Genomic DNA, 27,620 nt, shown 5'->3' on the forward strand with positions numbered 1-27,620 from the left:
GTCTTTGGCACAATGGCGGTGAACGACGAAGGTCGTGCCAAGCCTCCCTGATCGCGTAATAAATTTTTTACAATGCGAGCGTATTGCGTTGTGTCGGGAGTAAAAATAAGCTCAGGCGATTAAATCAATCTTTTATTCCGCAGTTGTGGAATATCCGTCATTGAAATAAAAATGAGATATTGAGAATTCTTAATGAATCGCTCGAAACGTTGGTTGCCGTCCGCGGTTGCCGTTGATAATCTTACGAGCTATTTGTAATCCTTTTCTTCTTTCTGATTTCATATGATGAATGAATTAAATTCCTCACGTCGATAGATACGTTGAAAATCGTTCTCGGAAAGCTTCTCGAATTTTAGAAGCAGGTATTAACCCTTTTTATAGTCCATGTCGAGTTGGACAATGCCTCGCGCTAATTTTTTGCATGGTTCTCGCGATTATAATCATCAAACTATATTTCTAAGATCTTCATAAATTACTCTAATAAAAATTCTTTGTTTTCTACGCAGCACAGAAATAAATTGCAGAAATATTGTTGCAACGTTGTAACGTTGCTGCAAGTTCTGTGCTGTATGGGTTCCCTCATTGATTAGATTGAAAGCAAAAAAATTCTCACCAACACACTTCATCCGAGTGACGTCGCATGGACGTTGCGATGTCCTGTGACATCGTATGGATGTCGTGATGTCCATTGAATGGAGAAATGTACTGTACGAGTTTGATTCTCACACATTTATGAGAAATAATGTCGCAAAAAGGTTAATGTTGTCCACTTCTATCACTGTGGATTAATCTTGGTTTAGCTTATTCGTCGCTTTTACAATTTTTATAATTAGAAAAAGATAAACAGTAAGTTAAACCAAGGTTAAAATCAATCTACGTTGGTAGAAATGAATATACAGGGTGTTCATTAATGGTTGTACTTTTTACCATAGGAGTCTGATTTACCGACGGATATGTATTTCTAACAAAATATTATATTAGAAATAAATGCATGCTCCTATAGTAAAACGTGAGGACAACCATTAATAAACACCTTGTATAAGTTAATTGAGCTTTCCCACACGTAATGAGAAGAATTTTTATTTTTGTACACGTCGACGAGATCAGCGGGAATGTCGATGCGCACGTCAAACGTAATTCTCGAAGTAGACCTTAACAATGGGAATGTGCAAGAAGTTGCTTCTTGCCGAGGAAAAGGAACTCGCTGAAAGCGGACGAGACTAACGTAGTTTCGAAGAGAATTCGTTTACCGCACGTTGAATTTAATTCTTCATCAAACGACCGTGCACGATACGAACTGTAAACTCGCGAATTGACGCGATTTATTTGCCCTCTCGTCGCTTCTCCTCTCTTTGTCTGTATCATAACAATGCTTTGTGCTAGGAATGAGAGATAAGAAGATAGAACACATGTGTACGTCGTGTGTGTACATATGAGAAACAGTTGCGACGATAAACATCTGTCCCATGCGTGTCTCTTATGCCGTTCCGAAATTATATAAGCTTCGTCGAATCCGAAGGAAATTGATGTGCAGTCCGATGTCATTTGATATAAAACATTGGGCCGCGCTCGATATGCGACACGCGCATATTTGATACGCACGCTGAGTCACCAGAAAGAGAACTTACCTTATGCGGCTTGGAAGGCATAAGGAAAATGTGTGAAACGCACAATACGAATGGCTCGGAAAAACAAACGCTCGGAAACGTTATTTCCGTCGAAGCCGAGAGAACGGTAAACCTAAACAGACATATCTGTTCAGGTTCACAGGAACATTAATGCTTTTTTAAAACGATATACTTCTTGTATTGAAGGATCATCTGTCATTTTTCTTGCGTTTCAATCATCTCCTTAGTAATCATCTTTGGCATGAAAATATCAGGCTCGAAGGAATAGAATTTTAGAGTGAAGTTTCATTTATTCATCTCTCTCTTCCGTTCCGAGAGATACGCTTAAATGCTTCGTCTCTGAGTCATTCTATTCCAGTGAATGATTAACAACAGTCTTGTATCAATATTCTAATTTCCAGGATGTTTACTCTACCAGAAAAAATCACCAAAGCCTGGAATTTTCAAGGAATTAATTTTTTTATTCTTTAAATTCGTTAATTTTTATAGAATTTGGACTCTGGAAAACTCTTGAAATTTTACTTTTGAAACTAATCTTATCTGAAATTTCAAACAAAATTCTTGAAAAATTCCGAGAATTCTCAAGTAATTTCACAAAATTGGAATAAACATCTTGAATTTTCTACTCGCAACCGTTACATACAACATATATTACATTTATATTATTGAGCGGGGAAATAATGATGTAACATTGTTAGCATTTATGATGTCGGAAGAACCCGAGCGAACGCCCGAGGTCTTGCATGCGATCATAGCCGTTCACGATGATCCTTACGGCGTTGATGACTTAACGATCGTCGCCATTCTAAGACTGCGTCTTTTGCAACGTGCCCTCGCCGCTACAATACCAGTGCGAGCACTTAAAAATGATCGATGCTCGCCACTGAAATGAGTCGTATCCTGAAACGCTGTACAGTGATGTTGTATCAATGTTATATTTTCCCTCTCAATATAATAGACGCGTAGTAACGGGCGGTTGGATGCGTAAATTTTGCCGATGCCGACGAGAGCCAGCATCGCCGTAGCGGTTTCGGAGAGAGAAAAAAGAATGCGTCGTGGCGACGATAGCCACATGACGAAACAAATTCGATGAAATCGTCGACACGGCGACACGCGGTGGCTTTTCGTTGGCCTTGTCCTCGATGAAAAGCCACCTCGTGGGAGATCGCCTACGTGGGAGACCGACACGCCTGGAAACAGTTTGCCTCAAGAAGAGCGAAAGCGTTCTGGCATTAAAACGACTAGCACGCGGCCCATCCGTCCGCCATCTTCGTCACGGTTGAGATAATGGGAGCCAGGAGGGAAGCATCGCGAAGTTTCCGCAGGACTTCCTACATACACACCCTCGTTCGCGAATTCTCCCGCGGAATCCTCGTCGAGCTCCTCGCCGAGATCCTGCGCGAGAATTTGCGAACGAGGGTGTATGTGTGTGGGAATTCCGAGGAAACTCGTCTCTTAGCAGCAATGGCGTCGTTTGCTGATGTGGCCGGCGTGCCGAGAAACGCATTCTTCTCGCAGCATATGCAACGCGCGAAACAGCGCGCGTGGCTCCGCGCGGTGCCGCCATCTGCCGGCACCGAGTGGCATTAGCAGGTAACTGCAATGTCTCGCGTTAGATGACGCCACGATACTGAATTTCGTCAGAAGCGCATATGTATACAATTTCTAATTAATTAATTAATGCATAATATACAAAATACTAGTTATATTGTATATATAAAAATTATGTATATACTAATATATAGAAATTTAATTATATAATACGTAATTATGTATAATTATTTTGTATTATATAATTATTATTTAATTATATGTATATATATATATATATATATATGTATATATAAGAAGAAAATTATAATTTAAAAATATATAATACTCTAATATTTATATTAAAATATATTACGTATTTAATATATACATATAATTAATATGTAAAATAATTTATCAATAATGCTATAGAAATATTTAAAGACGTTTCAATTCCTGATGTTATATGTTTCCGATATAATAAAAGTTATACGATATTCAAATTTTGTCTAGTAAACAGCTAACATAAAATAGTGTTTTTGAATGTTTAATCTAATTTATAGCGTCTTTCTAAATTTAATAGAATTATATTTTAATTCTGTATATCTCTGGCTTTAGTTTTTTAAAAAGTTTTTAGTTCTAAAACTTTCGTAAGCTAGATTTTGAAATTGTGAGATGCGGACAATCGAGAGATCAATATAATTAATTGCACTTTGTATATTTTTTTTCCAGTGCACAGATTTCGTGAAAGCAGGAGCTGAGCAAGGATTGACCCCATCTGATGTCGTCCTCGCTGCTGATATCACCTTTTCATGCGTAGCTGATCCTCAGGCAGCAAAGGATGTAAGTTGAAATTTTTCTGTTAAAATAATTTATTTTATTCTGCGACATAGTTCTCATTGTATTAAAATTGACGGGAATATGCTCGTATATTTTCTACGTTGAACTTTTTTCTAGATGGTTTTTGGTAACTGCGGTGTTCTAATGGAAATATCATCTGAGAAGAGCTATGTCGAAATGACTGGCATTGACGCGGAAACATCGCAAGACATTGCCGAGGCGATAAACGGCAAGGGTGGCCGCTACCTTGAGGCTCAGGTACAGGGGAGTAAAACACAAGCGCAAGAAGGTACTCTTGTTATTCTTGCTGCCGGAGATCGGTCGCTCTTCGACGAATGTCAATCTTGCTTCGAGGCAATGGGCAAGAATAGCTTTTACCTTGGCGAAGTCGGAAATGCTTCCAAGATGAATCTGGTACTTCAGTTGATGGCTGGCGTCACTCTCGCAGCTCTGGCCGAGAGTATGGCACTTGCCGATCGTGCTGGACTCCAACAGAAAGACGTTTTGGAAGTTCTGGAGTTGACATCTTTGGCGTGTCCGGCAATTCTTGAAAAAGGCAAAGGTAGACGTCAATTTCAGCCAACTATTCAACAACTAGTGCTCTTTCTAGTAAATCTGTTATTTTGATTTTAATAACATAATCATTCTAATGATTGTATGTTCTGAGACTCGTTAAAATTAATTGAGAATCAACATTCTACCTCGGACTTGCAGTTAATATTATCCTTAATATTCTGCTTCGCAGCGATTATCGAAGGTGGTTTCCCAACTCAGCTACCGCTGCAGCATATGCAAAAGGACCTGCGATTGTCATTAGGCATGAGTGACCAGTTGGAGCAACCTTTACCGCTGGCTGCCGCGGCGAACGAAGTGTATAAACACGCAAAGCGTCTTGGATATGGCGAACACGACGCCTCGGCCGTTTATATTAGGGCCAGGTTCTAACGCAGCATGCGCTTCGTGTTATTGTCACCGAGCTTCTTCATATTTATTGCAATACCTGACGTTGTTTCCCGCCGCTAAGAGAATGAGAAAAAGAGAGAAAAAGAAAGAACATTGCTGCATACATCAAATGTATATTTTTTTGTTTGCTATAGGTCGACGATTTCAAAAGATATACACGCCGTCAATTTTATAAACATTTGTGAGATTTTATGGAAGGTAGAAAATGAAGGATGCAATAAAGAAAAAAATTATAGTAAATCGTAGAACAGCTTTATCGACGTGCGTTGCGAAGAAAAATTTTATAGCATTTTATAGAATTATTTTTATTTCTCATACATTACGACAATGAAGATTTGAATTATTGTCTACGGCAATATTCTTTTTTTAATGGCATTGCGAGATAGCTCTTCACGCGCTTGCCAATCGAAGAAATATTTTTCTTCGCGCGCGAACGGAGGAATAGCGTCGGTTTGATTAACAGTTGAGCTTCCGAGTCGCGTTTCGATTTCAATCACCCGCGAGATGCCCACTCGGCTCAGTTTCGACAGATTCGGAATGTGTTGAAAAAAAATGTGCCTTACGCTACCGATTGAAGGGAAAGGCTTAATGACATACGAAACAGCCGCATTGAAAGTGGCTTCATGATAAACGATACATTGTATCGGCGTGTGAGATTTACCTCAACGACCGGGAGATTGACGAGCTCGACCACGAACATGAGATTGCAGACGATAGTGACAGTAGCCACGGAAAAACGTAGAGACCGCACGCTTTACGTGGCACAATTGTAAAGTTGAAATACAACTATAAAAGCGTGTGGCTAATCGAAGCGATGATGACGGTAAGGGAACTGAACCTTCCTCGCATAATTTCGTCTTCTTTACGAATTTGAAGAATAGCTTTTAATGGACCATTTTATAGGCGCACTTTTATTTTCATTAGTTTTCTTGATTTTGTATATCGCACTGTACAACGAACAGACGCATATTTTATCTCGCGCTGTTTATTAGTAACTTAGCAGATTTAACTGAAAGATTGATTAACTATTTTTCTGAAGATATAAGGCAAAAGATCACAGACAGTATCGTTCGTGCAGAAAAATCCTTCTGAAATCGTCGCGGAGTTTGATGTCTGAATCTGAATTGAAAAAGAATAGATGTTACGTTTGTGCTCGCTAACTCGGCTCACTTTTACCGATGCTGCTGTTGATTGACAGACCGACAAGCAGCGCGTTATAAATTAATGAAGAACTGAAAAGAATATTTACAGATGTATGTATATTATATGTTGCGTCTTCATGTATTCAATTATATGCTAGCTCTCAAAGGCTTGGCCTTGAAAACAGCAGCAGAAATCTGTATATCTACAGATATATTTTGTACTTTTAGTCATTCCATAGCTTTGAAAAGAGAAATTTCAAAATTGAAGTTACGAGCCGAACATTATAAAACCTAAATAAAAATGTATATTGATGAATTGTTGCGGATCACTTTCCCAAACCCTAGCATAATTTGTTTTTAGTATACGGAAGTTTATTCACATTGAGCATTGCGTGTTCGACTTCTCGGAACGATCCTCGAGACAGCTACCACGATAACGTACTTTCTCGTACGAGCACATGATCTCCGTGAGAAGAAAATTCTCTTGCAAGAAGAGAAAAGTGAATGAGCGAGACGTTTCCGTTTTCCCAGGAAAGTGATTTCGTGGACGACGCGCGACGAAATCGAGAATCATGAGAGAATTGCGATTAGAGATTTTTGGTTAAGAAACTAAAAAATTAATGTGCAAAGAAATATTTTAGTTACATTTTAAGATAAAATTTTAGAAAAGTCAATTTCTTCACGCCGAAATAAATTTGTATCCTCTCTATTCAGTTTTACGAGAAGTTTTGCCAAACAATAATAGATCTTTTGTAATAATTGTTGAACATAAATTTTTTAGATGTTTAACAATTATCAGTAATTATTACAGAGCCTAGCGATATGAAAATTGTGATTATTGATTGTTCCGATAGAAATGCGCAAATTTATTTTCTAAATTGCTTCAACAATATATTGTCTTTTTACACTGCGAGTTAAAATCTAGCGTTTAATGTTTAATTATAACTTTTATGGGAAAAAAAATTTAGAGAAATAAAAAATTTCAGCGAAGAATTAAAGCAAAATTATTCCTATGTTGAGAAATTAACCTTTTTCTTTTAGGCGACAGATAAGATTATCTGCCCTTTTATCTACGACAAAATCTCGAAATTGAACGGAAAATTGTGTCGTTTACTCGACACAGATCTTAAATTTATATAAGCGGGAAATTGCGTATAGCGTATAGCTGAAATAACAGTGGCTTGGCGCCATATCACGTGCGACAACATCTAATTAGACACGTACACAATCAACAGTTAAATAACAACATTACAATGGCAAATCGTATGTGTATGAATCTGCAACATGTGAGGTGAAGATAGAAGAAAATATATTCTACTGTATAAGAAAACAAGCATAAAGGAAGATATATTATTAGTAAATATTAAGTTTACTTAAAAAGAAAACAGGAAAAAAAAACAGTAAAGAACATAATGTGGGAGTAATTAGTGTGAGTGCGAGCGAATGAATGAGAGTATACATTATGCGCGTTACGTCGGTATCAGACGTTATATGTTTTGTCATGGATACACTATGGTTTTTGAATAAATATCTATTTGACCTATGAAATTTATTTGTTCTGTACCTGTGAGTCAGAAATTGTATTTTTGTTCAAGCAGTGACTCCTTTGTCTGTATTGTCGAATAATTTGATTTATAATCATTATCATTATCATTATTATTTAGTTTTGCTCCTGAGCAATTAATTTAGCAAATGTGTCGTATTTGGATGGTTTTATTAATCAAATTAAGACTAATTTTATGTAAGAAAAACAATATAAATTTTGTAAAGATAATACACTAGATTTCTTAAGTTTAATGCCGAAATTAGCTTGGCAGTCAAAGTATTAAACGTCCAGTCGGATACGCCTACAATTTAGATTTTGTATATATTTTAATGATTTATAGAAATTTTTAAGCTTTAAAGCGTTGTATATTTGGATTTTCATTATGTGGAAAATTGCATTTCGAAACAACTATTTCATTTTATGTTTCTAACAATAAGAGTCTCTTGGCTGGATTTTTTAAGACGTGTTTTACATAGTGCGCTATTTTAACGTTAAAATTAAATCTTGAAAGGGAAATTGATACAAAGTATTTATTACACATATTATAGGCATGAATTTAAAAAAAAATCAACTTTAATAGTAACGTATCAATGGCAATTTTTTTTTATTGGACACACTCGAAGAATAATTTAGATTAAAATTATTTTTTTTTACAAATCTGCTGAAAATTCACTGCAGATAACCAAATTACGCTCGGTGCTTGAAATTTTGATGAATAATCTGAATAGCCTACTTGAGTTGGAAAATGTTTCAAAGATACATATATTAGATACAGATCCTATTCGATTTGAATTGATTGATGTATTTGATAAAAGAAGATAAAAAGCAAAAGCTTGTTATTTTTGTTTACGGTTTTGATATTATTTTTGTTCCCTTTTTTGCGAGTTTTCCTTTGTTCGAACTGTCCAAAGAATTATTGAGAATCAATCATTGTGATCTCATCGTTCTGTTCGAGAAATAAAAACTATCCAAACTTGAACTTCAGTTCAAGTTTTTACGTACGCTTCAAATTGTGCTTAAGCAACGCAATATTCTAATAGCGTATTTCGGAAATTGAAATAACAGTTCTAAAAATGTATTTTAAAATTAGGACTGTGATTAATTTGAAATGCTATTAAATATAATATTACGAAATCTCATTTTAGAAAAATATGAAAATGAACAAGTGACAAGTCTCTTGATTCAGATTAAATAAAACAATAAATATTAGGTAATACGATCAAAAAATCAATTATTTTTATAACTTTGAAAATATTTGTATTTTTGTAAAATTTTTAAAAGATATTTATAGACATCTGGAAGATATCTAAAATATATTTCTAACACTTTGTATATGCGATACTGTTTTATTCTGTTACAATTTTTCTTTAATAAACAACCATACAAATACTTTTTAAAGTTGTTAAAATATATGCAAAAATCATTGAAGAATTTTTTCATATTTGTTAAAATAATGAAAATTAATTCGATAATATCGTGACTCAACGTGTGTAGAAGTTTCAAAAGACGTATGTTGTTAAAATATTTATTACATGCCTCTTTAAAATTTTTAAGATATCTTCGAGACATCTTCAGAAATTTAAACTTTAAAAAAAATTATTTTTAATGTAAGAAATAATTTAATTGTCCTGATTTAAAAAATTTCTTTCACTTAAAAAAAGATTTGCATAATCAAACTATTTTTTTTTTTTTTTTTTTTTTATTATAATGAAAAGAACAATCAAAAAAATTTCTTCAAATTAACGAAACTTTTTTTATTGTATAGAAATGCACAATTTTTTTTTATTAAATATTTTTTGACTTAAAGAAACTTTTCTCTGATTATGTTACAACCTGCCAAATTAAAAATATTTTTTAAAATAAATAAATATTTTTGTTTATGTGGGATAGTCAAACAAAATGTATGTAATACATTTGTCACTGATTTTCATTTCTAAAGACTGTTTTCGCAATAATTTTTCCGGCTTAGAAAAGCTACATGTACAAGTTTTCATTAACTTAAGCATCACATTCTTTAATCAATTTTTTAAACAGATTTCAATTAATTTATCATCGAGTTACATGTGCAAATAATCTTTCGTTAGCGCACGTCCCTCTCCTAAAATTCTCTATTCCGTAAAAAAAAAAAAATTTACATCAACGCACGCGCGCGTACTCTCGACGTAAGGAGCGGCAGAACCGCCTCCACGCGTATCTACCGCGAGGAAGGGGCGACCGGGCCCGCCGCGCCGCGTCGACGAAGGGGAGCGGGCGGGGGCAGTGACGTAGCAGCGGCGGGCGAGAGGAACGGGAGGCTCGGCTGCCGTCAGATGACACCTGTGGCTCGACCCCCACGATCAGTACAGCCGCGACTGTGCACGCGCCGCTCCGCCGTGTTGTTTTTACGTGTCCTCGCTTCCGCGCGCGCGACCGCGCGCTTGATTACACACGCACGCACCCTCACGCACACACATACATAAATACATAAACACACACACACGCACACACGGTGCGCGGCTACGTCGCGTACGCACATCACCACCGTGCGTACATGCGTGATACGAACGCACGGGGTGCACACGTGTTGCGCCGTGTATTTATTCGCTCCACGTGTGCGGAACTGTCACACCGACTGTCATTTTTAGCCGTGGCTGCGTCCGGTGGAGAGAAGCTTCGTTGGAGAAAGGGAAAAAAAACCACATTTGTCTCAAGGTACGCGTATTGCGCAGCGCGCGCGCGCGCGTGCACCGCTCGAGGGAAACTCGGGCCCGCCGGCGTGGTAGTAGTCTCGATTTCCTCGAGTTCGGAATTTCGGTGTCAACGCGGACGCGCTTATAAACTCGCGAAGGTACATTCCGCGCTTGTTCATGTGTGTTTATACTATATGTGTCGAACACAGGAGTCCTCCCCTCATTCATCCATCTGTGTGTGCCGCTTATTGCGTACTACTGGCACACATAAACACACGCGGCCGAAGCGGGTTCGGATCGAGAGCGATCGATGACGTCACAGGTTTGCCTCGGTTCGCACGGAAACATGAAAACTCGGTTTCGACCTTTTCTACAAGAGACAGATGTTCGGATCGCGCTTTTCGACCGAAGTCAGGTTAGCTGAAACAAAATAGCGTTGCGTGAACGACGAAACGAATACGTGATCGTTGATTTCCATCGGGTCCGTTCCCATCGTCGTCGCGAATGAAAGGGGGTCACTTTTGCGTTACGCGTGGCACATCGGAGCGTCGATCTCGACTTCGAGACGCGAGACGGGGATTCTCGTACGTAGGGATTTTTCGACGGTAATTACAGCACCGTCAGGATTACTTTCGTCCGTCGTAGAGTTCCTTGAGTAAAAGTTGGAACACCGAGCGGTAATTTTCGATTATTCCGCCATATGTAATCGATAAGAATCGATATACAAGCGATATTTTAATGTATTACAAATATATGCAGTGTTGTGATACATGTTTTAAAATAATGAGATACAGTTGAAGAAAAATATAATTACGCTGGGAAAAAATTGTTGATTAAATTTTTTAACTCGATTAAATTTTTTCAGTTCATGTATTTATGTATTTGATTTGACAAAATATATAAAATGTATATTTGAATTTCAGTTGAATTTTATTTACACACTTAATTTAAATACGAAAATACTTGAATTGAAGAAGTGCAATCAAGTTGAAAAATTTAGTCAAGTTAACAACTTTTATTCTCAATGTACAGATGAACATTTTCTATGACTAACTAGATACAGATTTATTTATTTAAACAATAAATCTAGATATTCTACAATGCATAATAGATAATACGAATGATAAGAATATGAATGTTAGTGATAGAGATGATAAAGACTACTTAATATCCATTTGAATATTATTTTCTACATCAATCTTGTTTTTTTATTGTAATATTGGAAAGTATGTTTTATCTATACCCTATATAATTATCTATACTATAAATTTTACTATACTATGTCTATACTATAGTTTTATGAAGGATTGAGTAGTAACTAGTTGAAAAGATAAAAGTTAAATATTAAAGTTAAAAAAATTAATAACTTTTAACTTAACTTAGTAATTTTTAAATAATTTAATTTTTAATTTTAACTAATTATTTTTGAAATACAAACTTTAAATTATTAACTTTTTTCCTAAGTTAATTTATCTGTGAGTAAATTAAAAATTAAAAAAGAATATATATTTTTACTTAAATAACAATATCTTTGCTATTTCATATAAACTTAATTTATAAATAAAATGTTAAAAATTTGTTTGATGATTTATATTGTGATTAAGTAATCTAACTTATAAAAATTTTGAATTTTTAATTTAACATGAATAATACTTTTCAAAATTAATTTAATTTTAACGTAACTTTTATTTGAGTCAGTTTTTTTGTTCATGTAACTTTTAACTAAATTAATTTTATAAACCATTAATTTTAATTTAATTTAATGGAAATATATATTAACATATTACTCTATCCTGCTTTTACATATCTAAAATGTTATTTTAAATAAGATACAAAATAGAATGTAACTAGTTACAGTGATAGTTAATTAAAAAGTAATTTTGAAAAAGTTACAAAGTAAATATACAAAAGTATTTAAATACAGTGATTACATACTTGTAGTCAGATATCTTACGATACTGAATATATGTATATAAATTAAATGTGATATGAAATTGAGTATAAATTTTTAAAATGAAAATGAAACGAGTTCACATCTTTCTGATACAACAAATTTTAATTATGTATCACGCAATTTGTACGTAGGCCTTCCTCTTTATAACAACTCTGAAAATATTGTTTTCTCAACTTGAAAATTTTCGTCGTATTTTTATAATAATTTCCTCCAAAATAAGCATCCAGATAATTTTCTTAACTTCAAAGGGAATTCTTTTAAAAGATAAATTAATGGCAGATATTCTTAATTATCATATTCTTAATTTTAAGAAGGATTATATAAGTAAGATGAAATTATATGAAGTTTGCTCTAGAACTAATTTTTTTTCACAATTATGAAAAGAAATGGAATTAAACAATATTGAGAATTTTATTGGAACGCAATGCTGTTTTTTGTCGATTAAAAAGCAGACTAATAAAAATTATAAATACTAATTTTCGAAACATACATATAGTTTGAGATTAAATTAATTCTTCGAGCCACTTTTTGCTATCGTTTCATCCATTATTTAAATATCACGATGTAACGTTTTGAGTATCAAACATTACACTGTATTATGTGAAATTATAACGATGTAATTATTCTGCTAATTTTAGATGACTTGTTCATCATACCGTGTCGGTCCACGTGACTCAAGGCATTTTTGTCTGCGTTTATTATTATTAGTAAAATATATTTCATAAAAACTACATTTACACAACTACACAAAAAAATTGTACCCTTGAAGTAAGAAGGCTGTACACACATATACTTTGCATGCCTTTTGAACATTTTTGATTAATGACAATTTTTTTTACCTTTTTTTGGGAACTAAGACTTCTTTTTAATGAATTTTTAAACATTTTAGAAAAGAACGATAAGGAATTCTTATCTATTAATTCTCTAACGTTTTTCTTGCTGCTTTCTTACTCTAACCGGGTCACTGCCCTTGAAAAAAGACTTATAAGTGTTTCAATAAACTACTGATTACTATATCAGTAATTGATAATATTTCATCAATTAACTAGTAATCACTGATATAATCAGTTTATTGAAACACTTTATCAATTCTTTTTTTCTAATGGTGGTGCCTCATAGTTTTGAAGAGTTCTTGAGCTCTCTAAAAAAAAAATCTGAGAAAGTTCTGGTACTTTTACAATACCAGAAGAATACGATTTTACAGTTGGTTGATCCAAAACGTTTTTCACTTCTTTTGTACGTGTCCGAATTTGAGGCAGAATAATTCAAAATTGAAAATTTGCTTGGGTCTTCAAATCCCCAAAACGTGTTGAAAAAAAAACGTGTTAGAAAGACTTGCAAAATACGTAGCTTTCTTACTTCAAGAATCTTTTCTACGTATTTGCATTTTAATCGCTAAATATAATAACGAAACGTAAACAAAAATGCCTTGACCTGCATGGATTGACACGTGGCTGGACTAGTTATTTATCTAAAATTGGCGTGGCACGGAGTGTGGTTCAATGCCGTATGATATCCAAACTTTTACTATTACTGGGAACTCTAATCTCGATAGGAGATTTGGGGTTCGTCCTTGCATCCAGAGAAACGCCCTGATCGCTCCGTCGTCGACATCCGCCGCGTTATCTCAGAGAGAGAGAGAGAGAGAGAGAGAGAGAGAGAAACCCGAAAGCGGCCGATCGGTCGCGGATACGCGTTGTGCCACGCCGCTCCGCACCGCACCGCACCGAGACGAGGCCGAGTTTAGCTTGCATGCGTGCAGGCGGCGGCAGCAGCGGCATGTAGATCCTAGGAACAAGGTCGTCGATGTGGAGCGTTACTTTCTAGACGGCGCGGCGTTTCCGACGCAACCGAGAATTAGCCATCCTCTCCGCGCCGCACCGTGCACACGAGACGCGACGACTTCGCGCGAATATAAGTGCATACGCTGCCGTTGAGAATCCCACGCGGGTGGGATAATAATAGGGGATTTGTCTGTTGGATCGGTTTCCGGCTCCTCGAATTGGCTACCAGCAATGGTATGAGAAATTAATAGAGGGACGTGATGTAACATTGATTTATACTAATGTGTGTCACGACGCCAACATTAGCGAAGATATCCTGAGGCTGAGTTTAGCTTGCATGCGTGCATCCAGAGAAAAGTTATGTTTAAATTGTTTTTTTTAATTTCAAGTCGAAATGAAAATACGGAGAAAAATAAAAATTTATTTAATTTTGAAAAGTGACGGTGTTAGCTTTTTTTTTAATTAAATAAGTAATTTGTTTAATTTAAACAAATACATTTACAAAAAAGGTTTGCATTGCAACACTAAACTATTACTTTAATTTTAATAAAAGGAGCGACCAAAATTTTCTTCAAATCAAAGATTTTCTTTAATCGCATGATAATACTCAAATTTCTTTAATTCAAAGAATTTTTTTTTTTTCTTTTTACTCGAAGAAACTTTTCTCTGAGTGTATCCTCATTGTGCCTCTGGCACAAGTTTCTTTTTAAATCAAGGTGACGCATTTTTCAGAAATTGTTCATTAAATAAATACTGACAATGAGCCTTCAATCGCGGATACCGTTGATGTACATACAAGATGTATAGCAAATGCGCCCGGGGTACACCCGATAAAGATCTTCGTACACGGAATTATTTTTCTCGAAACTTTAGTTAAACAAAAGATGTATTTATCTTCGATCTTTTATGTGTCCTTCGTCACGGCGTGTATAATCAGCGATAATTGAGACGTTCGTGCGATAAAGAAGCGAATGGAATTCTAAGCAAGCAATTAAGGCGCGCCTCGTCGATTTAGGTCGTCGTCTTTTACCGATTAGCACGAAAATAAGCCAGAGCACTGTATTGTAATTGTCGTTGCGGCAACGCGCGCCGCCGCTTTGCTCGTTGACAATTTCGCGATTCCGCACGAGCGCTCGCGATTAAAGGGTCAAGGCGTTCGTCGCCTCTCTCGCGCACACCTGTATCTCGTACCCATATCTCCCGCGATAGGCGTGTCCTTTTCGTAATACGCGCATCCTCGCCTTTTATTCTCGCGGTCTCGCTCACGGCGAGAAAACGGAGCGCGGCCCGCATGCCCGCCAATGCGAGACGGAGGCACGTTTCGCTCGCGACACGCGAAGAGATCTCGGAAATCCCGTTTGCGGCGACTCCCGGCGGCCGATAGCTCTCATCTACATGGCGTCTCGAAACGGCCGGCGTCAATTCCGGATCGATACACTTTAAATTGGCCCGGCCGAATTATGAGACACGGAAGGGAAAAGGGTAAATTCCATGCGCGCGTGCGAGACTTCTCGCTCCATTTCGAACGTTGCGACATTTCAGCCTCGCAAAACCATCGCGTATTTAATTCTCGAATTTCGATTATTATATTCCGAGTAAACAACGTCTCATCTATTTTGATTCTTCGAACGCGAATAATCCATTTTCATTCTAGATCCCATGTCAAAGAGCGATCGCATTTATCGCGGATCTCCAATTTCCAACGTTAAATATACAGTAAACAATTTTGTTTCAATTTTACATCGACGTTTTTCAAATACCGGTTTTAACGCAAATACAAAAAGGTCTTTGTACCTAACATTCAGAAATCAGAAAATTTTTAAGTTCTTTTAATTGATCAACAATTAAATGAGGACCAAAATTATCTCTATGATATTGGTCCTCATCGTACTGTCTATCTAATCTTACTGCTTATACTTTTGATTTTTAATTTTTGGAAAGTTTTTTATTGCTCGCTAAAAACTGTTGATTTTTAAATATTTTTCTTAAGAAAAAATTGTTAAATTTTTTTATAATATAAAAATGATATTTAAAATTTTTCTTGGTAATAAAAATCTTCAGACGATATTTTACTGCATAATTTTGAAATATTGTCAAAAATGATCAATGTTTTAAAGCTTTTTTTTTTTTTTTTCGCCTATTCATTCATAAACGCAGAAATTTACGAAATTTTCATTTTTATATTATTTGTATGCAGTGTTCTATGTATCTGTCGTTTCCGAATTCTTTTAATTTTACAAATTTATGCTGATTTCTAAAAGATTGGCTGGAATAAGAAAAGAAATCTCTTCGGAGCACAATAACTCTATTTAAAAACTGTATAAAATTTTTTGGTATAATAAAGAAAGCAGTTAAATGTGTTAGTCAATAGGATGAATTTTAATAAAATTAATAATTTTATTAATTGCCTTTTTTATTACTCTTTCTAAAAGAAATGTGGAGTAAGTGAAAAATGAATTCTCTCGATACGAAAAGCATGATTCTTCCATCCGAAAAGATTTTATTTTTCAAAAACCTATTCGAACGCTTGTATCTCCCAATCAGACTGTATAATGGAGATTCTCCTGTAATTTCATTGAATCCAACGGAAGTATCCTATTGACCGTGCCATGACAAAGCTGTTTTATTGAAACAACAAAATGTTCGCTGTGTTGACGATACTTTGCGGACGTAGTCACGTCCGTGAGCGTAACGCGCGTGTCCGTGTGAGGTATCGGTCGATGAGGCGATCTCGGCGAAGAGTGAGAGAGGCACGGAGCTGCCTGTGTGGGGAAATAGCGTGGACAAGATTACGATGGCGACGTCGCGTCGTGTCGACGTCGAGTCCAGTCGAGTCGACGAGTCCCACTCTTTCCGTAAAGCCGAGGCAGAAAATTCACCTCTTGCTCGAGTATTCCCTGGAGATTAACCCTTGCTGGCCGAACGATTTCGATCGTGCGTTCGCGACGCATCGTGTCTTGCTCTAAGCGAATTCGAACGCGATCCTGGAGAAATTGCGTCATTTTCCTCGAATTATTATTTTTTTCTTTCTTTTTTTTTTACGACGAAAAGGTTTGAGAAAGGAGGGTTTATAAAACACGCGATAAGAATAAATTAGTTTTACGATATCTGCGATTGAATAATAATATATGCGTTAATCATTAAATTGCGAAATACAATTGACGTGTGGTATGTTGAATATTAGCGAATATTAGCAGGACGTGCTTTCTTTTTTGGTTTAATATTGCATAACGCACAACTCATTAACTCGATAAAACGAGCACCGCCGATACTGACACTCTTGCGATACTTTGACACGTTTCAATTATCAAATTACTGATAATACAGAGACATTATTAAACCGAAGAGTATTTGATTACTAATTATAATTATTGAATTGCGAGCTGGACGCAGGCATTATTGTATCAAAGAATATTTAATTGTTAATTGTAGTTATTAAATTATTAATAAACGTACGCAGATGTTATTAAATGGGTCTAACGAACGTTCAGGGGAAATTCGACGAGGCTGCGCGGGGAAATCGGTTAGGTGGACAGGTTGCGCCTGTGCTAACAAGTCGAGTCTCGTCGTGCATTCCAAGGCGTGGATTCCGGAGCGGTTTTCTTTTAGTAGAGAGGGAACGAGAGAAAAAGAGAGAAAGAGAGAAGTAGACCGCTTACGGTACTGATTTTCCAGCGTGCATTTAATGCTCGCCTCGACTCTCTTTCTTTTTACCCTCTGCCAGTTTTCGTTTGCGCAACAAGTGAAGGTCTGACATATGGGACGAAATATGCAAAATGTAACCGAAAATCGTCGTCGGTACGCTACAGAATTGAATTCCGTCTGGCCGACATTAATCGATAGTGATGTTTTCATGCATACGTAAATATGAATTTTAATTGCATCTCCTTTGAAAGACGGCGAGAACGAAAAATCTAATTCGAGGAAGAGTCGCGCGTAAATCTACTCGATTGCTCGTTCTGGAGAAAGAAGAAATATTTCGAATCGAAAGAAAGCTGAGGAAGGACGAGTCTTTTTTTTTTGTAAAATCAACAAATATTCTTTTACAACGTTTTCTTTTTCGTTTAACGCAGTTTTATTAAATTTGCACGTTTCTTTCGTTAAAAAAAGGAAAGATAAATGTACTTTGCGAAACGCGAAATGCGACTTGTGCGTTAAGGAAAAATTACAATCGAAAAGATCTCGCGGCATCGAGTGCACGGAGATTGCTTCTTTCACGAGGTATTACGCAAAAAGCGCAAAGCACTCGTTAACAGTCGGTGAAAATAACAGCGCGGTGCTCTGCCGTGGAAAATAGGGTAATGTATCCGATCGACGGCCCGCTTAAGTCGCATCGCGATAAATTTGCATGGCATTAAATCGGATTTCAATTCGAGCTGGCGGCGGGGGAGAGCGAAGAAGGGTCGCCGCGCCGGAGCGCGGAGCGCGGAGCGCCGCCGGCCGTTTAAAACAAATCGCGACTTCGCGAAAATGTCAGCGACTCTCGACTCGAGTAGGTCGTTTGCCCTTGTAACGCCGGATACTTTCGACTTTGGTGAGAACGGCGCGTGTATTAACCGGTTCATGTAAAAGGATCTCGCTGCTCGCAGCGCTCCGCGTACGGCCGCGCGCGCATATGTTTCCCTCATTATTGCGATGTAACTTTCAACACGCGCCCGTCCGCTCGTCCTTCGAAATATTTCTCTTCTTTCTCAATTTGCGAAGGACTCTCTTTTTCCTTTTCCGCGACTTTCGGGAGTTTCCTTTTCTTTCGGGGGTTTTCTCCTTTTTTTTTTCGTGATTTTCGGGATTTTTTTCTTCCTTTTTTTACAACTTTCAGAAAATTTTTTCTTTTTTGCAACTTTGGGACTCTCTTTTTCCTTTTTCACATCAACTTTTGAGAAGTCTTTTTCTTTTTCTACGAATTTCGGGGAGTCTATCTTTCTTCTTCGCGACTTTCGAAACTCTCTTTATCGCAACTTTCGGGACTCTCCTATTGTTTTTCCACGACTTTCGGGGTTCTCTCCTTTTCGCGACTTTCGACATTATTTTTTTTTACTTTATGTTTTTTTGAGAACTCTCTCTTTTTCGCGATTTTCGGGATTGTCTTTTTCCCCAAGGCGCAAATTGCAGACCGCCCCCTCCCCTCCTCGGAGACCGTCCGTGTAATTTACGCATTTCCGAATCGTTTCCTTTAAGGTGTACTTATCGGCTACTCGAAAGTTATCGGTTATTAGGATTTACGAGCCTTGAATTGGGGTCGCTTTTGCTGTTACGTCGCTTCCCTTTTTCCCTAATCGATGGTATACTCGCCCTATCTTTAAAGCAAATTATTGATACTTCTTTGAGTAACCCAAAATTATCGAGTATTCTATTCGATCCGAAACGTGTGAATCTGAACATGCAAGGCTTAATACGTAGAGATTGCTTTGAGATTTTCGGGGAAATTTTTTTTTAGACCTTTCGATACGTTGATCTTTTCAGAAATCGAGATTAACGAAAGTTTGTTTCGTAACAGTATTCCCAAGTTGCGGTTTTTAAAAATCACAAATCTCTGAAAATCTTGAAAGTTGTAAAGCTTATAAGTCCGACACGATTCGCGCCGACGAATCTCGTCACGTTGATCGAAACGCAGATGAAGTCGATCACGGGTACTCTCCATATCGCGAGAACGGTAACTCTCGAACGTGCGAGCGTGGATTCTTCGGGAGCGAAGCGGAGAGGAAGAAGACGCACGCGGTGAAAGTGCATAGAGACGAGGAGGCGGCAGAAGCTGTGGGAGAAAGGAATAATTACGGTTTATGACACGGAGTGTCGTAACGGGAAAGATTCCTGACGGTCGTAACGCTTCTTACGCGTCCTTCGTTATCCCGTTTAGTTCCGCGCCGTTGTGAATTGTCGCAGCGCTTAGGTAAAAGTTTATTCTCAAGCGTTTAATTTTGACGAAAAAGAGACGCTTTTCCATTCCTTCCTTTTATTTACAAGAACAAATGGAATAATTTATTTTCATAGACGTATAGAATTTTTTTTAGAGGGACTCTTGCGGGACGCTAGAAATTTAGTTGTCAAATTGTTTCTATTTTTCGCAAATGATTGTAAACATCTTTGGTAACATTTTAAGATAATGTTTTCGCTATGTTGAACAAACCTGGAAAACATTTTAACTTTTCTCCACTCTGCTTTCTATAAAAGCCGCTCGTTCTTTAGATCACGCCAGCTGTTACTAAAACATTCATTTACCTTCAGTCAAGAAAAATCGATTCGTTACAGTACTATTGAAGAGTACGCTTAAATTACACTATTCGTGTAGTAAAAAATCTCATTGAGGATTCAGTTTTTGATGAAAGTACCGACAATGCATGTTAATGGATTCTTTCATGAAATTTTGGGAAGTAGAATCCGTTTAAAAAACGTATAAAACAAGTGAGTGATTACTGTGATAACTGTCCGTGTGTTGTATTTGTATTGAGATGGGCATTTTGTATTCGAGATACTTGGAAATATTGAGATACTTCAATATTGATAGAGTCGACTGCATTATTCCAGTTAACAACCTTTAACTGGCCAACTCGAGACGCGATTGTTAATCGCACCGGTTTACACCGAGATTATCGCACCGCGCTTCTTGTTTACGCGCTTTTTTTTATCGCAAACATTAAGATAAACAAGTAGCCTTGCACTTGACGCTTTATCGGGATTTGCAAGAACGGGGCCGGTTAAATTCGATCAACGCCTGCTTGCCGGGAAATAATGCAATTCGCGCGAATGGATCGAAGCACGGACTAATCCGCGTTAATCCGAGAATGCAAAGTTTCTTTAAGATTCTGCAATATTCATTTTCCTTCACGGTACCAAAATCTTCGATTGAATTTTGTTCCTTTTCTGAGTGGTTTTTCCTAGAAACGTTAAACGCTAGTATTTTGATTTCACGAAGTCACGTGTATTATATCGCTACTTTATTGTCGCGACTTTTTATCACGAGATTATTTTATGATTGAGCATGCGAACGAAGGTGAACGAAGTTGTCGCGTCGCCTCGTTTTCCGAGGACTTGTCTTGAAATTGACCTTGTGATTTTTTTGTTAAAACTTTTTGTGAATTGTTCTAATTTTGTCATCGATAATAATTAAAAAAATAAGACTTATACCGCTCAGTTTATCATCTTGCCTCAACAGCTGGAGATGAGCTAATAAGAGCCAGACCGCAGATGTCGATGCGTAAATATTAATGTAAATATGATTGCTTCTGTAACGACCGTCAAATGTCAATTCGATCCGCTTTGGGTTCTCTTTAACGACAAACTAAACGAAGCAATCGTATGACATAATTAAATATGCATCAGTATCAACACGATTTGCTTGTTATCTTATTGGCTCTTTCCTACTAATGAGATTTTATATCGAGCAGTGTTTTTTCATCGTCTAATTAAAAATTTATTTTGCATTGACAATTCATTATAGCATTAACTTAACAACTTAACTTAATGTTATCTTTCTCTCATGAACAGGAATGTCGTCATTAATAATGACGATGTTATTGCTTATACTTTATAATTTATTTCAACAGCATTTACGCAAAAGAGTTCTTCGTATGAATTATGTAACTGTGACGCACGATGTATATTTAATAATAATTTGAGAATGATTCTAATAATACACATATATTCCATATACATTTGTATATTATTTAGATAAAAAAAATGCAACTAGAAGGCTAAAAAAAAATTTCTGTACGTTTCTATGTAATGTAAATATGTATCTCCGTATTTTTTATATAATATTTTATATAATAGTTAATAAATACGTACTTTTTATATTATATATATTTATATAACAAAATATATATATATATATATATTTATTTTATGTTGCAGTATAGAAAAAACAAAACAAGTTAGATTCTGAATGTGAATACAGTATAAATTTAAGAGAATATTCTGGTCTGAAGCGCGAATAAGTTTACTATTTTTGAGAATTTTTTTAAAGAAAATTGCTACAAATTAATTTTTCTACACTTTTACAATCTGTTTGTACATTAAAAAGAAAGTTATTAACTTGATATATTTTTAACTTGATTACATTTGTTCAGATCAACTATTGATGCATTTGACTTAAATACATAATAACATAAAATACTTGAATTTCAGTTTAAGCATTTATATATTTAATGTAACTACATATATATTCAATTTAAATGTTTGAACTGAAGAAATTCAATCAAGTTGAAAAAAGTCAAGTTAACAACTTTTTTTTTTTCAGTGTGCATACTTGGTAAATATTTACAAGTGATATGGCTAAATGTTTATTAGTTTTTATATTACATAAATTTAAAACCCAACATTTCTTTAAGTTGCTTTAAAAAAACATGGTTATTCGATTTTTTAACAAAATCAGTTGAAGTTAACATGTATAAAAAAATAATTAATAGATATCATAATCAAGCTATGAACAGAGACGTATTTTATATATAACAAAAAGTTGAAAAAGTCGATAGTTTCTGAGAAATCGTGTCGGACATTAGATTTGAAAAGTGTTTGTTTTTAAATTTGCGGTAATATAAAAATTAATAAGCATTTAGCTACGTACTAAAATTTGTAGATATTTACTAAATATGTACAAGCAAAGGTGTAAAAAAAATGCTTAAAAGAACATATTCTGTAGTTTTTTAAAAAAAAGTTTTCAGAGATAATCGCGAACTCTTTCGCATTCTGGACTAGAACACTCTTTTGTCTGGATTTTCCAAGACGGACATAGGTAATCGTGTAAGTCGTGCAACAAAATATTTTATATAACCACTTTACATGATTGATGTGATTTGAGACAGAATTCTATTTATAATTTTATTCAAAAAACATGTAAACAAACAAGATGCATGAAATATGCACAGTATATAAATACGCGTGAATTGTAAATCATATAAATTATAGTTTAACCTACTGTCATCTACGTGACAATGTCTTGGCTCTGAGAGTAAATGACTTGTTTATTAACTAAAGAAATATTTTTTCTTATACACGCAATAAAATTTATCAATTACAAAAACAAACATGCTCGTGCCGATGCATTAGAAAAAAGTCTTTCTAAACTAAAATATTACTTAAATAAATCTTCAAATTATTTTTTATTTAATTTTAAAGAAGTTTTAAGGTGCTATAGGATCTTTGACTAAAAGTTTGTTATGTAGCACGTATATTTGTTGTTCTCTTCTTGTGTTATAACTTACACCAAATACTTTTTTTACGAAATTTATTTCTACGGGTATTACTACAACTGTAGATATTATTGAAACTGATTATTAAAGAATTCTTCATGATATATTTTTATTACGTTTATATGTATTTCTTAACAAAGATGTTATATTTTTTAATAACTCAATTATGTCAAAGAAAGAAACCATCGAATATTCTATATATATAATTTGATATAAAATTATAAATAGAATTCTGTCTTGAATTCTGTCGCAAATTATAGATCGTGTAAAGTCAGGCTTTAACCTATTATCCTATATAATTATCTACATATACTATAGGATGTTCTATATAATTATCATGCCAATTGCTACATTTACACGTCACTATTAATCGGGTTTGATAATATCCGTAATTATGAAATTAACTAATTACAGTTATTCTATTCTTCAGAGAAATTACTTGTGATTGGCCAGTTTTATAATTATAGATGTTATTAAATTTACCTGATTAATGGTAAGTGTAAACGTAGTAAATGTTTTGGTCTCGGGAGCAAGATATGTGTTTATTAACTAAATAATTAAAAAAAATATTCTTGCCAATATATGTAGTAAAATTTATCAATTACAAAAATAAATGATAATGCCGATGCATTAAAAAATATTATTTTTAAATTAAACTGTTACGTGAGTAAAGCAACTTAATATTTAAAACATTTTGATATACTATAAAATCTTTGACTAAAAGTTCATTATGGAGTATACTTTGTTCTCTTCCGATATGTCACAATTTACATCAAATACTCTAATATACTTTTATTACATTTGCATGTATTTCTTAAAATAACCATGTCATATTTTTTTCTAATAACTCAACTATATCAAAGAAAGAAACAATCAAATATTCTATACATTATTGGATGTACAATTATAAATAGAATTTTGTTACAAATTAAGTATCATGTAAAACGAGCTGTGGTGTAAACATTACAAATAATTCCCGTAAGTAGCGCGAATGGAAGTTTTCGAAATTTAACGCGCCCTGCTTGGCCCGGCTCGGCCTGGCTGAGCTCGGCTCGGCTCGGCTCGGCTCGGCTCGGCGGGAGCAACCATATTGGAACGTTTCAGTGCAGCCAATTGTCGATCGCGCGCGCGCTCACGTGACTTCCCGCGCGCGACAGGTTCAGCAATTTCACGAAGTGCAACGTGTGCCGGGTACGCGCGTCCCTTTTTCACCGGTTTTTCGCGGCGTTTACAAGTAAACGAGCTCACGGTGAACTTCCTTCGGTGCCGCCGTCGGCGCGACCGCACGCGTGCAGTTGCGCGTATCGCTGATCGCCGACCCGCGGAAGTCCCGCGCGTTCACGGCGAGAGAGGTACGTATCGAAGGTCGCAATGGCGTCGCGTGATTCGTTACGGGTAGTGGCGGCCGATCGGAAAAGGGTGCTGGCAGCAGCGTGCGAGAGCGTGCCTGAGAAAATCCTGAATCCTGCGGTTCGCGCTCGCGGGGAAAAAATCGCGAATGCGGTAAGGACGAATGTTGCGTCACGATGTTACTCGCGGTAATTATATTGAAACGCCCGTAACGGGGTTATCCACGGCATTTCCATTTGCTTTTTCACAACGGACTCTGTGAGGTATACTCAGAGAGGTTTACGATTATCAGTCGTTATCTATTTCTTGAAAGCGAGAGAGAGAGAGAGCTATGTGCACGCTTCCTTCGCATTCTCGTGTTGAGGTTCCAAAAGTGACTGTTGAACCATGACATGCATATATGCATCGTTCGGTAGTTAGTTCCAATATGGCATCGGGTAAGGTCGGCGGTTCGAAATTGAGGACAAGTTTGTTTTGATACTTTATTTTATAAACTTTTCGCTTACAGAAGATGTTATCCTATATTTGCCGTGCTAATTGAGCTATCAATATACCCAGGGCCATTTAAATTTAATGAAGAAACGTTTAGCCGATGCGCTTTTGTGATGTATGAAAAGAGAAGTTTATTAAACATTTTTGATGTCTATTTAATGTTTATTAAATTGTCGAAATGTCTCGTACAAAAGCGGTATTTTTAACTGGTAAGAGAAAACGTTAAAATATACATTATGAGATCTTATGAAAGGTTTTTATAACATTTATAACGTTTATTAAAAAGTTTAAAAAAACGTATCAAATTTAAAAATTTTAGTTTTTTTAGTTAAAACGATTTTTTTTTACTTTGAAAAATTGATTTTCAACGTTTATTAAATGCACTTTGAACCAAACGCAGAGACGTAAAGTTAATTAAACGAATGCATCATTTAGCAGACATTGTACTAACAGCGTATTGATAATTAATTTTTGCGTGACGTTTGTAGCTGGAGATATCACGTTTAACTGAAATGGTTGTATTCGAGAATTTTCGACTGTTTTTTCTCGATTTCGCATCGCTTTGTATATCGTATTGAGAATTTTAATGTAGAATTTTAATTTTTAGAACTTTGAATTGTTACGCGAAATGTTTAGAATTTTTATGTTTTTGACATTTAACCTTTGCGGTCGGCGAAAAACGGAGCGTATTCTAATAAAATTCAATTTTAAAGTTACGTTTCTTCTTTTCATATTTGTGGAAAATCAGTTCTATACATAGAAAAATTTTAATTGTATGTATTACTGAGAAAAGCGTTCATCCAATTCACTTTTGTTCTTCTCATAAGTAACGATTATCTTTAACAAAGAATATTTTCTTGGTAATTGTCTCAAAAAATATATTTACCACAAATTTAGAAAAATCTATTACAAACTGAAGAAAAAAAGTCCTTCACTTTTTCGAAGATAATTATAAAATTGTATTGAAGAAAAGTCAGAATAATAAGTAAAGTGAATTTTTGTTTTAACTTAATATTCTTGATTGAAGTAATAAATTATTAGGATTCTGAATACATTTTGAATAAAGATGCTTATGGTAAACTGATAGATGCTCAGATACATATTGCATGAACTTATGATAATAAGAAATGTATACTTAATACAAATATACTTTTCTGTGTAAACACAGAAGATTATTTTAGATATTCATTGTTTTAAGTAAATAATAAGTGTATTTTAAAATTATTGTTAAGAAAATATTTTTTTGCAAAGATAATCGTTACTTAAGAGAAGTAAATAAAAAATTGAGTAACAATTTTTTTTAATAAAAGAATGAGACATTTTTCTATGCATCTTTGAGTAGATCTTTTAAAGAAATCTCATTTTGCTTATATATTCCTTACAAAAATCATGAACATCTATTGATTTAATCTTTACAAGAATTTTTTTCGAAGTTTGAGAAAATCCTCTTTATGCACTAAAAAAAAATTATGCTCAAGTAAATATATTTATTTTAATATCATTTCCTTGATTAAAAAGTTTCCTAAGTTTAAAAATAAATTATTTTATATTACACTAAAAAGAAATTTTTATGTTCAAGTAAATATACGAGTATTTGTTTTAATATCACTTCCTGATTTAAAAAAATATTTCCTAAGTTTAAAAATACATTATTTTATATTAGTTAACATTTATTTAAATCAAGGAAATGATGTTAAAATAAATATATTTACTTGAACATAACTTTTAGTGTAGCTAATATTTATTTAAATGAAAGAAATTATGTTGAAATAAATATATTTATTCGAATATAAAAAATTTTCTGTGTACTTATTTAAAAAAAAATTACTATAAAAAAAAAGAGGGAGATTCTTAATATCAGAATACAATTTTTTCTAGAGCCTACGTTAGGCTCTCAGAAAAAAGAGAAAAAAGAATCCGATCGAAACGAGGGCAATTAAAGACAGTTCCCACAAGCTGCCTTTTAATTAGCAATGCATTTGATGTGTACACAAGGAAAGGATTGCTAAACATTTCTGGCTTCCGTCTTTCTGTCTCAACTCTCTTCGATTTTAATTCGGACACGTTTCGCTTGGATACGTTTTCACGAACGCGCTATATTAAGCATAATTACTGGCGGACCAAAGAATCGTGTGAATCATTGTAAAGAAAGTAAAAAAAAAACATCGCTCCGCTAAACAGGCCCTGGTACTTTCGCGACGCGCGTTACAAATGGGAATATTCCGTTTGTTTACGTCAACGGCAGCCTTCACGCGCGCGGATTGTGAGCGAACGAGCGAGCGAGAAAGAGCAGTCGAGAGAGACGGAGCGAAAGGGAGAGAGAGAGAGAGAGAGAGAGAGAGAGAGATATATATATATATATATATATATATATATATATATAGAGAGAGAGAGAGAGAGAGAGAGAGAGACGGGCGATATCGAGTCAAGCGACTGTGTCGGCTGCATTCGGCGCACTTTCACTCGAGCGATACGAGCGAATCGCGCTAGCGCGAGTGCGATTTCGGCGACCGTTGAATCGTAACAGATTTCGC

General features: G+C 35.3%; 2 protein-coding genes across 5 annotated transcripts in view; both read left to right on the forward strand.

Annotated features, from left to right (window-relative positions):
* The window catches only part of LOC105195359 (putative oxidoreductase GLYR1 homolog), a 44,320-nt gene extending 36,669 nt beyond the window's left edge, over positions 1 to 7,651 (forward strand). The window contains exons 8-10 of the mRNA XM_039450088.1: positions 3,891 to 4,001; positions 4,116 to 4,560; positions 4,744 to 7,651. Coding sequence (XP_039306022.1) covers positions 3,891 to 4,001; positions 4,116 to 4,560; positions 4,744 to 4,943 — 756 coding nt within the window. The 3' untranslated portion in view covers positions 4,944 to 7,651. The remainder of the gene's footprint in view (positions 1 to 3,890; positions 4,002 to 4,115; positions 4,561 to 4,743) is intronic.
* Positions 7,652 to 9,988: 2,337 nt separating this feature from the next.
* Positions 9,989 to 27,620, forward strand: part of LOC105195245 (AF4/FMR2 family member lilli) — a 268,074-nt gene continuing 250,442 nt past the window's right edge. For 2 of the 4 annotated variants that reach the window (XM_026131040.2, XM_026131042.2), the window contains exon 1: positions 9,989 to 10,340. The gene's annotated coding sequence lies outside the window, so the exon portion shown is untranslated. The remainder of the gene's footprint in view (positions 10,341 to 27,620) is intronic. The other 2 variants (XM_026131041.2, XM_026131043.2) reach the window with 2 other exon arrangements.

Source organism: Solenopsis invicta, chromosome 5 (assembly GCF_016802725.1).
Source record: "Solenopsis invicta isolate M01_SB chromosome 5, UNIL_Sinv_3.0, whole genome shotgun sequence".
NCBI lineage: Eukaryota > Metazoa > Arthropoda > Insecta > Hymenoptera > Formicidae > Solenopsis > Solenopsis invicta.